We start from the raw sequence: 14,953 nt of genomic DNA, 5'->3' as shown, positions 1-14,953 counted from the left end.
GGAGACACAGATCATCTCATGTCCCTGGAATTAATTATCTATGCAGAGGCGCCCACTCCACTGCCCTGTGACTGTTCAGCAGCAGGGTCCCTTTTTCCTCTCAGTTACCACAAGCATCTATCATAGGACTTTCTTCGACATGAGTTGCTGAATTATTGGTCAAGTCTGGGGGAGGATGGGGAAGGGCGGACACAGAACTTACTCTGGCGAGATCCAGGTCTGCCTGTTTCCGGTGCCTCCAGAAGGTGACCGAGGAGCGCGAGTGTGGCCGGATCACTGGCTCCCCATGAACCAGCAGCTTCACAAAGACGCTCAGGACAATCACACCATTTACCAGCCATAAGAGAAGAGTAGGCATCATCCAGTCAAACCAGCCCCCAGAACCTAAGAAGGAGTGTCTCAGCAGAGTCTGCCAGGAAAGGCCTTGCGGAGCAGCCAGGCACCTGAGAGACCCCAGCACTATCACAGGAAAGAGCCTTCTACCTCATTTTCAGAAGAAAGGGCAAATAATTCTATAATCTAAACGGAGCTGAGTGCCACAAAAATCTTTGTTAGCTTGAAAGGGTTAAGGCATTGGTTTTGCAACCTCAGATAAAAAACAAGACATCCTCCTTCAAATAGGCACCACCCCTCCACCCCAGGGTATTTAGAGTAGTGTGGGTCCCTGATTTGTTTTGCTCATTCTGACTGAACTTGGGCTTGCCTTGTTACTTCCAAAATGGAACTTATGCCAGTCCTTATCAGAAGCAAGCAGGTGGGGGCCCACTATAAAAGCCCTTTGGGACCTGGTAGCCAAGCCAAGAAGTTTGTACACAGGCTCCTTCTCCTGCCATAGTGGTCCAGCCATGCCCAGGTGGTGCAAGGGGCCTCCACCTACCTGACTCGAATGACAGGACACTGCGGCCAGAGCCTGAGTGTGGGTGCTGGTCAGAGTCATGGGCCCCTCCCCACTGCAGCAGGGAAGTCAGGGGGTTAAAGGAGAGGCACAGGAAGGTGAGGACACACAGAAGAATCCGTGAGCGGTCTACCATGCCCAGCGCCACAGGAGGAGAGTCCGGCTCATCTTTGACCTTCAAAACAAGGCCTCGAGGTTGGAATAAATACTGCATAGGTTTTTACAGCACTTTATAAATACATATATATATTGAGAAATGGTTATGAGGTTTAAATTCAAGTCTATTAACTCAGGACTAAGGCCAGATGGGAACTGAGAAGCCTATAATTCACTAACTGCTGCTCAAACATTGGCACATTTTACCTGCTTGCTAACTGAGAAAAGTATATGTTCCAAAGAACAAAGGTAGAAGAGATTTTCTTTTAAAATAGAGCTCTGCCACAAAAGAGAACACACTGTATGGTTCTGTTTCTGTATAATTCCAGAACTGGCAAAACGAATCTAAAGTAACAGGAAACCAATGAATCAGTCATTGTCTGAGGCTAGAGAGGGGTGTGGGAAACTACCTGCAAAGGTGTACAAAAGAGCTTTTTGGGGTGATGGAAATGTTCTATATCTTGATTATAGTGACAGTTACATAGCACTGTACATTATGTTAAAACTCTTGGTACTGTACTTTTAAAGTAGGTATATTTTATTGCATTTAAATTATACCTCAATAAAGTTGATCAAAGACCGTATTTAGTGTGAATCTATCTAAAGGATTTTACCTGTTCTAAAACCGTACCATTGTCTACACCCACCCCACTCTCCATTTTACAGCGGGAGGGCTGGAGCCAGATCTCCTCTGCACCCCAATGTGTATATAGCATGTCATTTCTTTTCAATATTTTAAAACCATTTAAGATTTTCTTCTGATGACTCAGAAGCCGAGCTAATTCAATTTATATGTCAAACAGCCTGTTGTTGCCAAACAGAACCACATTTATAAGAATATTTCAAAAACAGAGCTTCCTTAGTAAAATTAAGTATATGATACAATAAACAGCTTAGTCAAAAACAAACACTAGAAGGGAACTTTGTGCTTTCAGAGTCAGAAACTGCCGAAGTCAAAATACAGTACAGAACCCAGTGGTCTCTACAGGTTCCCAGGAAGACCATTAGGCTCAGAGCGTCTCTTAAGTAATTCCATTAAACTACCATTGCCAGGGGCTTTGACGATTAAAGGCCCATAGGTAAAATGTTATCTGTTAGACTGCAAATTGTAATCATTTCTGAAAAGAGGACCCAGAGGAAGCCTCATCCTAAAGCAACTGATCAGCCTCCCAAAGTGGTCTTGCCAGGCCCATTAAAGGCAGAGTGAACCAATGAGGTGCCTCCAGCAGCTCCCAACGCCCCACAACAGCTACTCCGCATTCTCGTTCTGGATCTGGCACTCATTCCTCTCTGACGGGGCCTATCAGCAAGGACCAGTTAAACCTGAGGGACTGTTTCCCCCCAGAGTCAGTTTTCTCTTTCTTTATTCTCCAGGACCTGGCTAATTTCACAGAATTCCTGTTTTTCTCCAGCCTAGGCCCTCTGAACATGCGGCCTGGCCTCATAACTGTGACCTCCCAGCTACTTTCTTAGGGGAAATGGGAAAGATTCCAGGGATCAGGAGATTTCAAATGTCTGTACCTTTGCATCATCCAACAGAGGGCTTCCTGGCTCAGAGTCAATGGAGTAGGGAGAGAAGCCAGCCTGGGACCCTGAGTCAGAGGCTGGGGGGGACATCAGAAGGACATTCTGATTAAAGTCCTCGATCTTCAGGTCCACCTCATTGTCCACCAGACTGCCTAGGTCGATGCCCTTTAGAAGCTCTGCAAAGAAAACCCCACCTGGTGAAAATGATCTGCTTTTACAAAGCCCCACCTGGGCCAGGGCTGACAACCCTTTTCTCAGCACGCTTACTGTTCTTTTGATTTGCCAGCTTCAGCACCATGTTCTCCTGGCGCAGTTTATGATTGACCTGCTGCAAGTATTTGATGTAATCAATGGCCTTCCTCAGAACGCCAGACTTGTGCATCTGGGTAAGAAGATGAGTGAAAACACAGTGAGACCAGTGCAGGCTACAGGGTGAAAAGAGCAGAGCCCTAGCACTTGGGATGACAGCATGGCTCTGTGAGAGGAGAAACCAAGTTCAGATGCTGGTCTTCCCAATGATTAGCTGTGCCACTCGGGAGAAGTTACTCCATACCTCTGAACCTCACTTTCCTCCTCATTAACACAGAGATAATGAAAGCGCATGAATCACAGGCTTGCAGCAGGGCTAAATGAGATAATGAGTGTAAAGGGCTTAGCCCTGAGCCTGGCAAATAGTTGACACTCAATAAATATTAGCTATTGTTCCTACTTCTTATAATAATCCTAGCACCATAACAAACTTTAAGGAAAACAAATGAAGAACCACAGCATTGTTGGACAGTTATCTTTTTTTTTTTTTTCCCAAGACAGAGTTTCACTCTTGTTGCCCAGGCTGGAGTGCAATGGCGCGATCTCAGATCACTGCAACCTCCGCCTCCTAGGTTCAAACAATTCTCCTGCCTCAGCCTCCCAAATAGCTGGGATTACAGGCGCCTGCCAGCACGCCCGGCTAATTTTTTGTATTTTTAGTAGAGACGGAGTTTCACCATGTTGGCCAGGCTGGTCTTGAACTCCTGGCCTCGAACTCCTGGCCTCGTGATCCACCTGCCTCAGCCTCCCAAAGTGCTGGGATTACAGGCATAAGCCACAGTGCCTAGCCTGGACAGTTATCTTAAGGCATAGATTTTTACTTAGGATGTACACCTTTCAGATTTGTAGGCAAGGAAAATGAAATTTTCTTTCAAAATAGGGTTTAAACATAGATAGGTTTTAAAAATAAAATCTCCTACTTTCCAGAAGACACATTCACTGAAACACCAGAAACATTTGGAAAATCAATTTCCTCTATTTGTTGCTGGTCAAAGACTCAACCTCTTTTTACTTTCTTTTCCCTAAAAGGTAACCCCTAAACACAGCTAAAACTATGCCATCAGCTGACTCCAAGGTACACACAGTCCTGTATCTGGAACTACTGAGTGGCAGGCGTCTTTCTCTGCCTCTGACAGTGGAGTCCCCATCACTGCAGAGCACAGCCGAAGGAGTCAAAGGTCTCAGTGGGTCACTGCCTCATCAACCCTCACCAGTCCCCTTATGTTTTTAAATATTTTATAATCTTGACATGACACCAAGATGCTTTAATAAAAAAGCACCTCTAACTCGGTCTTGTATTCACTTACCTTGAGCCTGGGACTTCTCTAGGCTCCTGAGGCAAAAACAGGTAGAGGGGAGATGGTGGAACATAAAACACGATTTTGCTTGGCACCCACCTTGGCGTCTGTCCCCATGACCAGGTCTTTCAATTCGATGATTTTGTCATTGATGGAGGAGCGATATCGTTTCTCAATGATATTGTGGGTTGTCCGCCTTTCTCCTTCTTTGGGGGGCTCAAGCTGCTTGACTCCCCCAGGTACCTGCTTAATGGGCACTTTCTCTTGCCCCATCATTACAGGCATTGTGGTCAGAATGGTCCCACTGCTGCCCACCAGGGTCTAGAATAGGCACAGGTACAGAGCAGAATGATCCCTCTGTTAGTCTGCATAAAGCAACCTCAACACAGACCTGCCCGCTCTGGCCAAGTGTTGCCAGACCTGGCAGTACTTCATGAGGTCTGAGACTCTTCCTGGATTAATCAAATCAGGCCCCAAGAAGCCTCAGGGGCCACAGCACCTTGGTTACTACCTCCCTTCAAGAATCACTGCTGATAAACTACACCACAAGAGGATTAACACAGCTAAATATGTTTTAAGTTTTGATCTAGGTATGCCAGAAACAAGTCACATGATTTCTGCTTTGCTGTCAAACTGTTAACCACTTCTAAAGTTATACACAGTGAACCACGAGTTGGCACCAGAGAAAACTTTCTCCTAGTGTATGACACATTTTTTCCTCTCAAATGACAATTAAGCAAATTACTGCATTTCTTTATACAATTTTGCCATCAAAAAGCTCAAGGGCAGAAGTGACACTCTCAATAAGAGCCATTTGATTAAGTAAATAGGCCAACCATGGAGGTCTCCCCTTTTATTCTTCATCTCTGTTTTCTCCTCTTATTTTTTCTAACTTTATTTTCTTTAATACTTTTTTTTTTTTGAGACAGAGTTTCGCTCTTGTTGCCCAGGATGGAACGCAATGGTGCGATCTCGGCTCACCACAAACTCTGCCTCCCGGCTTCAAGTGAAGTGCTGCCTCAGCCTCCCGAGTAGCTGGGATTACAGGCATGCGCCACCACACCTGGCTAATTTTGTATTTTTAGTAGAGACGGGGTTTCTCCATGTTGGTCAGGCTGGTCTCGAACTCCTGACCTCAGATGATCCACCCGCCTTGGCCTCCCAAAGTGCTGGGATTACAGGTGTGAGCCACCACGTCCCGCTCTTTTTTTTTTTTTTTTGAGACAAAGTCTCACTCTGTTGCCCAAGCTGGAGTGCAGTGGCGTGATCACAGCTCACCACAACCTGCACCCCCCTGGTTCAAGTGACTCTCCTGTCTCAACCTCCAGAGTAGCTGGGATTACAGGCACCTGCCACCACGCCCAGCTAATTTTTTGTATTTTTAGCAGAGATGGGGTTTCACCATGGTAGCCAGGATGGTCTCAATCTCCTGACCTCGTGATCCACTCACCTTGGCCTCCCAAAGTGCTGGGATTACAGGCGTGAGCCACCACGCCCGGCAGCTTGACACACTCTTTCTGAGGGACAGCCCCATGTTGTTTCATGCATCAGTAGCTTTTTTTTTTTTGAGAGTCAGTCTCGTTCTGTCATCCAGGCTGGAGTGCAGTGGTGCGATCTCGGCTCACTGCAACCTCCACCTCTCAGGTTCAAGCAATTCTCCTGCCTCAGCCTCCTGAATAACTGGGATTACAGGCATGTGCCACCACACCCAGCTAATTTTTATATTTTTAGTAGAGATGGGGTTTCACCACGTTGGCCAGGCTGGTCTCAAACTCCTGACCTCAGGTGATCCACCCCTCTTGGCCTCCCAAAGTGCTGAGATTATAGGCGTGAGCCACCGTGCCTGTCAGTAGTTCTTTTTTTTTTTTTAATTGCTAGGCATAAGTTCATTGTATGAATATATCACAATGTGCTTATTTTCCTGTGGATGGACATTTGAGTTGCTTCCAGTTCTTGGCTTTTATGAATAAAGCTAGTGCTTCTAAATTTTAATCACCATTTACTCTACCAGATTCTCATGCTATAGGATGCTGAAAGTGGCTAAGAACCTACAAATGAAGGATGGGGTACCTTCCATATTCTTCACCTTGGAGCCCTTCCCTGGCTGGTGGCCCTAGGGTCCTTCAGAAGTCATCAGCAGGATCTAAGAGGTGAATGGTCTTGTGTGGAGCTATTAGCCAAGAATAGAGGGTCCTTCTGCTATTTTTTTCTACCTCCTTGTAGACTCCAGTACTCCCACATCGAACACACACTGGTAATACTTTTTTGAGCGAAAAAACTACTAAGAGGGGTAACATTTACAATTTGACTGATTCGTGCTATAGACCCTCCCATACCTACTCAGCATATAGAGATTTAACATCTCTGAAGACTAACACCTCCAGGAATAAAGGGGTAGGGAGGAGGGTGGGGGAGAAGGCAGCTCTTACTGGTACTTGAAGGGCAGCCGTCTGGATAGGGGTAGTGAGGGCGGTGAGGGCCGGGTTCTGGACCGCAGCCATAACAGGGCTGCCATCTGTCTTCAGTGTGGTCAAAACAAGGGAATCTGTCTTGATGATCTGAGGCTGGACCAGGACCTGGATGAAGAAGGAAGAAAAGGAAAAGGATGATAGCATTATCCTTCTGTTATGCATTCCTTTCTTACTGCATAGACCTTCCAAGAAAGAATGAGAAATAATTTTTATGAAATTGAGAATAAAAAAACGAACAGGAAATCGCATAGAGGCCATTTCAAAAGCTGGCTATTTTGTACAGCCTGAATACTGGGTTCAGGTGGAGAAAGAGGGGCTAGCTAATGAGGGTCCTGGCTTTTTTTTTTTGCTAAGACAGGGTTGCTCTCTGTTGCCCAGGCTGGAGTGCAGTGGTGCAATCTCAGCTCACTGCAGCCTCGACCTCCCGGGCTCAAGTGATCCTGCTGCCTCAGCCTCCTGAGCAGCTGGGACTACAGGTGTGTGCCACCATGCCTGGCTAATTGTTTGTATTTTTTTGTAGAGACAGGGTTTCACCATGTTGCCCAGGCTGGTCCTGAACTCCTGGGTTCAAGAAATCCACCTGCCTCAGCCTCCCGAAGTGCTGAGATTACAGGCATGAGCCATGGTGTCCAGCCAGGTCATGGGTTTTTAGGTTGAAAGACTTTCAAGAGGGTGGTGCCGGTGGCCCAGCAGGAGCAGAGCAGAGATGGGTAGGGTGAATGGCAGAGAGGAGAGAAAAGACTCAGGAAAGCCAGACACATGGCTGAGAGGCAAAAATAATAAACCTGATTTTTTTAAGATAAATTACTTTGTTAGTAAGAAAATATAGGCCAGATGCGGTGACTCATGCCTGTAATCCCAGCACTTTGGGAGACCAAGGCAGGTGGATCACGAGTTCAGGAGTTGGAGACCAGCCTGACCAACATGGTGAAACCCTGTCTTTACTAAAAATACAAAAATTAGCTGGGTGTGATGGCACGTGCCTGTAATCCCAGCTACTCGGGAGGCTGAGGCAGGAGAATCGCTTGAACCCAGGAGGTGGAGGTTGCACAGTGAGCCGAGATTGTGCCACTGCACTCCAGCCTGGGCGACAGAGCAAGACTCTGTCTCAAAAAAAAAAAGAAAAAAGAAGATATAGTCCACGATGATATATGACATAAAGACTTTTTTTGTGATTATAAAAATAATACACGTCCCCCGGCTGGGCACAGTGGCTCACACCTGTAGTCCTAGCACTTTGGGAGGCCAAGATGGATGCACTGCTTGAGGCCAGGAGTTCAAAACCAGCCTGGCCAACCTGGAGAAACCCCGTCTCTACTAAAAACACAAAAAACTAGCCAGGCATGGTGGCAGGTGCTTGTAATCCCAGCTACTTGGGAGGCTGAGGCAGGAGAATCGCTTGAACCTGGTAGGCGGGGGTTGCAGGGAGCCAAGATCACGCCGCTGCACTCCAACCTGGGCAACAAGAGCAAAACTCTGTCTCAAAAAAAAAAAAAAAAAATTAAAAAATAAATAAATAAAAAATAATACATGCCCCCCCAACCCAATATACGTTCAGGATCCACAGCAGAAAATATGGAAAACAGAAAACTATGAAAGCCAAGGGCTGTGGCTCACGTCTGTAATCCCAGTGCTTTGGGAGGCCAAGGCGAGTGGATCACGAGATCAGAAGTTCAAGACCAGCCTGACCAACACAGTGAAACCCCGTCTCTACTAAAAATATAAAAATTAGCCGGGTGTGGTGGCACATGCCTGTAGTCCCAGCTACTTGGGAGACTGAAGCAGCAGAATTGCTTGAATGCGGGAGGCGGAGGTTACAACAAGCTAAGACCACACCACTCCACTCCAGCTTGGGCAACAGAATGAGACTCCATCTCAAAAAAACAAAACAAAACACAAAACAAAACAAAACACAAAACTATGAAAAAGAAAATTATCTGGGAAATACCAATTTAGCACATTTCTTTCCAGTTTTATGCCCATTACATGTGTACGTAAGTGACTGCACCAGCCTTTCCTAAGTGCCAGTGTCTATCTACAGATATGGGCTCAGCCAGGTCTCTATACACTGCTCACAGGTGCATCCTGGCGCCCCACAAGCTGCTTTGTGTACACTCTGGTTGGTCCTTCTTAGTATGTAGACCACATCTTCAACCAAGGACCAGTTAACAGCCCCAACCAGTGCCTCCTTGAATCCTTTCCAGCCACTTACCGGGACCTGCTGCACCTGTGGCGCAGCAACTGTCTGCACCGTAGCCGGGGCAAGGGTCTGCAGCGTGCCATTGGCCGTTTGTGTCAGCACCCGCTGGGCCTGTACTGTCTGCACCTGCTGCTGAATGGTGACCGGCTGTACCTGGGAGGATGTCACCAGGCTTTGGACTTGAGGCTGAAGGACTTGGGAGAAGAGGAGAAAAAAGGCACAGAGATGAGGAATGCATTCTGTCACTGCAGCTGCAGCAGAAACCTGAGGATGGAGTATCTCATAATGATTCCAATTCCCCACCTGCTGCTGAAGATGATGTGCGCAGCCATTTACAAGCTGGCCTAGACAACAAGAACATCCCATAAGGGCTGCATCAATTTCTGAGGGAACGAGTACAAACTGTTTTATTACTCTGGGTGCCAGGGTGGAGGAAAGGGAAGCTAATCAGCAAATGACTGCACCCAGCAAGGGAGTTAACAGATGTTGAGAATCAACAACTCCCTGGGGCTTCATTTTCTTCCATCCTTTCTGGACAGAAAGTGTACTTTGGGAAGACTGTCTCAGCTTTTTGCCTTTACATTCCCCCACCTGTCCCAATTCTTGAACTCCATTGAAGAACTATAAGATTCTTTGAAATTCAAAGCAATACTAATCTTACCCAGGGCTCCCCACAGAGTCAGAGGGAAATATGATGAAAAGGCACTGGGATGCAGCACATCACAGAAAGAACAAGCCCCTTTCAGTCATCCATTCCCTCAACACATACTGAGGGCCCAGCATGACGCTTGCTACTTGAAGCTGCTGCACCTGTATTAAAAGTCATATTCATCGCCATAGTGGATGCTATTATTCAGATGTTTGCTGAATGAATAGTTCTCAACTGTGGCAGCTGAGATCTGGCTGCCGCCTAGCCAATTTCAAGCCTTATTCAAGTCTCCACCACTAGTTATCAGGATGGCCCTGTGTCTACTATGCTTGCTGGATTTTTTTTTTCTTTTTAAGATGGGAGTCTCGCTCTGTTGCCCAGGCTGGAGTGCAGTGGCACGATCTCTGCTCACTGCAAGCTCTGCCTCCCGGGTTCATGCCATTCTCCTGCCTCGGCCTCCTGAGTAGCTGGGACTACAGGCGCCTGCCACCATGCCTGGCTAATTTTTTCTATTTTTTAGTAGAGACGGGGTTTCACTGAGTTAGCCAGGATGGTCTCAATCTCCTGACCTCGTGATCTGCCCGCCTCGGCCTCCCAAAGTGCTGGGATTACAGGCGTGAGCCACCACACCTGGCCGCTTGCTGGATTTTTTTAACCAAGTATTTTTGAAATAGGCACAATAGATATTAAGGTATTTGAAGCTGCAGACTGTGACATGCTCCTGTACCAGTTCTTACTGCCAGTTACCAGAAACTCATTCAGACAGGACCATATTGATATACCTGCCATTCCTGAAGAGGACAGAAATATTTACAGTGTCTACAAACTGGCACATAAACTTTGGAACCAACCAACCACTACCATTCTGACTTCTGAATCACCTTGAAAGCTAGTAGCTGCATTCTGGTATATCAAAGGCTGCTGGATGATCCTCGTCTGCGGAGCGGTGCTGAATGTTGGGGTGATCATTACCGTCTGTTGTTGCAGCTGAGCTTGAGGTTGAGGCTGGGGGCGGGGCTGAAGAATAGGAGTTGCCCTGGGTGTGGTGGGAACTGAGGTGGGAGAAACCTTGACCTGCAGGGTTGGAGCCTGCGGGGAGGCCGCCGAGGGAGAGAAGGAAGGTAATGGGACCTGGGTGAATGACCGTTGCATCGAAGGGTCCACAGCTCCGCTGCTGCTGCCCCTGCCATTGCTGCTGCTGCTGCTGCTGCTGCTGCCACTGTTGCTGCTGCTGCTACCACCACCACCACTGCCAGGAAAGGAGCTACACAGCTGTTCTGAAAACAAGTCAGGGAACTCTCCCACTTGATTACTGACAAATTGCAGCATCTCTGTGAACAAAAGAAAAGGAGTAATCTTATTGCTATCCAAAAAGTTAACTTTCAAACGCTTAAGAAACTAAGGCATGAAAACCCAATGACTTTCCTAAGACCGTGGCAGAAATGGGTCAGGAAACCCTTACCTCCTTCTTGTGGGGATCATCTGGGCCAAGAAGGCTGCCCAAGGTCCGAGGACAACAGGACAGGACTTTATCTGTTTGATGTTCTTTTCCCTCCTCACACTCACCTCCAGGCCCTTTCTCTCACTTTCTTTCTTTCTTTTTTTTTTTTTGAGACAGAGTCTTTCTCTGTTGCCCACGCTGGATGGTGTGCAGTGGCGCGATCTTGTCTCACTGCAACCTCCGCCTCCTGGGTTCAAGCGATTCTCCTGCCTCAGCCTGCCGAGTAGCTGGGACTACAGGCGCATGCCACCATGCCCAGCTAATTTTTGTAATTTTAGTAGAGACGGAGTTTCACCATATTGATCAGGCGGGTCTCGAACTCCCGACCTTAGGTGATCCACCCACCTTGGCCTCCCAAAGTGCTGGGATTACAGGTGTGAGCCACCGAATCCAGCCTCTCTCATTTTCCTGATTGTTTTGATCAAAAAAGGAACTACCCTTTGTACTAGATGGGTGCTGTTCTGTCGAAGGTACCAAGGGTCCTTTTTTACAGCTGGAAACGCTGAGGCAGCGAGTAGGGAGTCACTGTCCTAAGGCTGTGAGTATAGCGGTCTTGGCTTGTGAGGCCACCTCCAATCCTAGCACTGCAGACCCAAACTTGCTCTAACCCCTTTCCTCCTCACCACAGGGAGGCTCTGGGCCTCCTCTCCAAGCTGAGTAAAACTCTGGGCACTGTTGGTATTCTTGGAAACACTCAGGGACAACCAAGTTGATGGCCCCTAAGTCATGGAGCTTCAGGGATGCAAAGAATGGAAAAACCATGTATGAAGTCCAGGAGAGGAAAGTAACTTGGCCAAGGTCACACAGCTTGTCAGGGTACAGCTAGGATTAGAACCAGTTCTCTGCCTCCCAGCTTTGTGTTCTTCTACCACAACACAGTGCAGGTATGTTGCCAGGTCAGGACACAGCAAGCCTGCCCCGCCCTGAACTCCGTGCTTCCCAGGACCCATGTTAGCCCTTGTCTGGTTGTGCCCCTTTTCTCTGGGCAAAGAGTCTTGGGTCCAAAGGGAGTTGTCCACCTGGAGACCACGCTTCCCTTTCTAGATCATGTTCCAAGTAGCTGGGACCCTTAAATTCCCAGCCCAAAGGGTCTCAAGCCTGCTTCCAGGGTCTCTTCCCTGGTCAATCTTCTCAAAGGCTTTCCAAAACCCAACTTAACCCACAACTACCCCCTCATCTCTCATGACTCCCTTCTTTTTCATATGACTGGTCCCTATAGAAGTCAGGAGCCTCAGCTTTGTCCCAGATAGTTTCAGATCTATAATTCTCTACATTGTCCACATTCTTTTCTCTTTTCTCTCTCCAATACGTTCCCAAGAAGCTACTGCTTGTTCTTGAACTATGGCCCCTCCTTTCCAAACCTTCAAGGCCATATGATACTCTGATTTAGACACCAAAACAAAAATCACCACACCACCACTATAAAAAAAAAAAGGCACCATCTCCATTCCCCCAAACCTCCACCAGGATGTCCTTCTCAGGTCTCTGATGCTGTGTGTATGTGTGTTTTTTTTTTTTTTTGGGCGGGGGTGGGGGCCTGGAGCCTGGGGTATGTTTGTATATCTGACAAACAGAAAGCTGCTGAGGCCGGGTGTGGTGGCTCATGCCTGTAATCCCAGCGCATTGTGAGGCCAAGGTGGGAGGGTCACTTGAGGTCAGGAGTTTGAGAACAGCCTGGGCAACACAGCGAGATTCTGTCTGTCTCTCTCTCTTTTTTTTTTTTTTTTTGAGACAGGGTCTTGCTCTGTCACCCAGGTTGGAGTGCAGTGTTGCAATTTGAGCTCACTGCAGCCTCTGCCTCCCAGGCTCAAGCGATCCTCCCACATCAGCCTCCTGAGTAGCTGGGACCACAGGCATGCGCCAACCATGCCCAGCTAATTTTTGTATTTTCTGTAGAGACAAGGTTTCACCATGTTGCCCAGGCTGGTCTCAAACTCCTGAAAAGCAACCTCTCGGTTTGGCCTCCCAAAGTGCTGGGACTACAGGCATGAGCCAGGGCACCTAGCCAGATCCCTTCTCTGAACACAAAACAAACAAACAAAAAAAACACAAAGATTTTTTGGGCCGGGCGCAGTAACTCACGCCTGTAATCTCAGCACTTTGGGAGGCCAAGGCGGGCGGATCACGAGGTCAGGAGATCGAGACCATCCTGGCTAACACGGTGAAACCCCGTCTCTACTAAAAATACAAAAAATTAGCTGGGCGTGGTGGTGGACGCCTGTGTTCCCAGCTACTCGGTAGGCTGAGTCAGGAGAATGGAGTGAACCCAGGAGGCAGAGCTTGCAGTGAGTAGAGATCGTGCCACTGCACTCCAGCCTGGGCAACAGAGCGAGACTCAGTCTCAAAAATATATATATATATATTTTTTGATATTTTATATATATATAATATATATATATTTTTTGAAGTTTGCAGAAGGATAGGAAAAATAAATCATAATTAAATGTAAATAGGCTGGGGGTGGTGGCTTATGCTTGTAATCCCAGCACTTTGGGAGGCCAAGGCAGGTGGATCACCTGAAGTCAGGAGTTCGAGACCAGCCTAACAAATATGGTGAAATCCCGTCTCTACTACAAAAATTAGCCAGGCATGATGGTGGGTGCCTGTAATCCCAGCTACTCAGGAGGCTGAGGCAGGAGAATCGCTTGAACCCGGGAGGCAGAGGTTGCAGTGAGCCGAGATTGCATCACTGCACTCCAGCCTAGGGAACACAGCAAGACTCCGTCCCAAAAAATAAATAAATACATAGATAAATAAATAAATGTAAATAAATAAATACAGCTGCTGGGGCTTTCTACTGTGGCCTCCATATGGGATAACTGGAGCTTTGCATTTCAATCCGGGTACCTTAAGTATTCAATCAGTTAAGCCTGCTGGGCAAAACAGCATCTCACCAGACTACATTTCTACACAGTGGTATTATTTACCAACACCTTGACACTAAGCTCTGTCCTCACTCAGCCTTGTGTGAGGGAGAAATGGGCAGATTGCTATAGATATTGTAACTTGTACTAACCAATTCCAATTCCTTGACATGATTAAACTGAGAAATGTCCTCAAATTCAGTACATTTAAACAAAACATAATTTAGTGCTGACACACTCCAAGTACAAGATTATAAAATGCTTTAAGAAAATGACTTAAGAGAAATCTAAGAATTTGTTGAACCTTTTAGAATTCCCCCAGAATCCCAACTCTATAAGAAATCAACACAGAGGGCTGTAACACAGAGACAGAAAAACATCACACACTGGCCGACAGTTTCCATCCATGGAAAGCTAAGGAGGGCAGAAGGCCAGGGTGGCCTCATAGATGCGCACAGGCTTTGGTGGTAGTCAGGCCTAGGTGTGAGTCTCTGGAGGCCCACCTAATCAGTGGTGTGAGTGTGGGCAAGTTACTTTGTCTCTACGCCTTGGTTTCCTCACCACAAAAGGCTGCTTTGAAAATACACACTTGGCCTCTTTGCCCTGAAGATTAATAAGATAATTTATCCAAAGTGCTTGGTGAAGGGCAGACCCTTATGCAGGTCCCTGTTAGTGGTACTTCCAGAGCACCCACTACACAGGCACGTGGGTGCACTGATCTCATTTTGTCAAGTACTCTTGAAACCCTTTTGTGGGGAAGATACGGGCTGGTGTGGTGAAGTAACCTACAAAGGTCACAAAGCTTAGTTCACGAAGCGTAAGAGTGTGTAGGCAGATGGAATGAGACTACTTAAATTAAAATAAAAAAACCCTTTCAACCCACACACAAAAAGCTCCAGTGGAGCCATCTCCAGTCAGCCAGGCAGCTGGGTACTGGGCTGAGTGGCACAGAGGGGCTGTTAAGACGAACATCTGCAGAAAGGAGTGATGGGAAGCTCCAGCAGGGCACACAGAGCCTCTCCAGGACCCCATCTGGTCTGCAGTGCCAGAAAAGAGGAGGCCTGGAGACCCAAGGTGCAGTTG

General features: G+C 47.3%; 1 protein-coding gene across 1 annotated transcript in view; it reads right to left on the bottom strand.

Moving 5' to 3' along the window:
* Window positions 1-14,953, bottom strand: part of SREBF2 (sterol regulatory element binding transcription factor 2) — a 75,059-nt gene that overhangs the window by 30,241 nt on the left and 29,865 nt on the right. The window contains exons 2-9 of the mRNA XM_032138283.2: window positions 10,387-10,836; window positions 8,869-9,050; window positions 6,615-6,761; window positions 4,285-4,506; window positions 2,846-2,960; window positions 2,573-2,754; window positions 878-1,070; window positions 203-384 (exon numbers count right to left, since the gene is read on the bottom strand). Coding sequence (XP_031994174.1) covers window positions 203-384; window positions 878-1,070; window positions 2,573-2,754; window positions 2,846-2,960; window positions 4,285-4,506; window positions 6,615-6,761; window positions 8,869-9,050; window positions 10,387-10,836 — 1,673 coding nt within the window. The remainder of the gene's footprint in view (window positions 1-202; window positions 385-877; window positions 1,071-2,572; window positions 2,755-2,845; window positions 2,961-4,284; window positions 4,507-6,614; window positions 6,762-8,868; window positions 9,051-10,386; window positions 10,837-14,953) is intronic.

Source organism: Hylobates moloch, unplaced genomic scaffold (genome assembly GCF_009828535.3).
Source record: "Hylobates moloch isolate HMO894 unplaced genomic scaffold, HMol_V3 SCAFFOLD_19, whole genome shotgun sequence".
Lineage (NCBI taxonomy): Eukaryota > Metazoa > Chordata > Mammalia > Primates > Hylobatidae > Hylobates > Hylobates moloch.
This window is presented reverse-complemented; position numbering and strand designations above follow the sequence as displayed.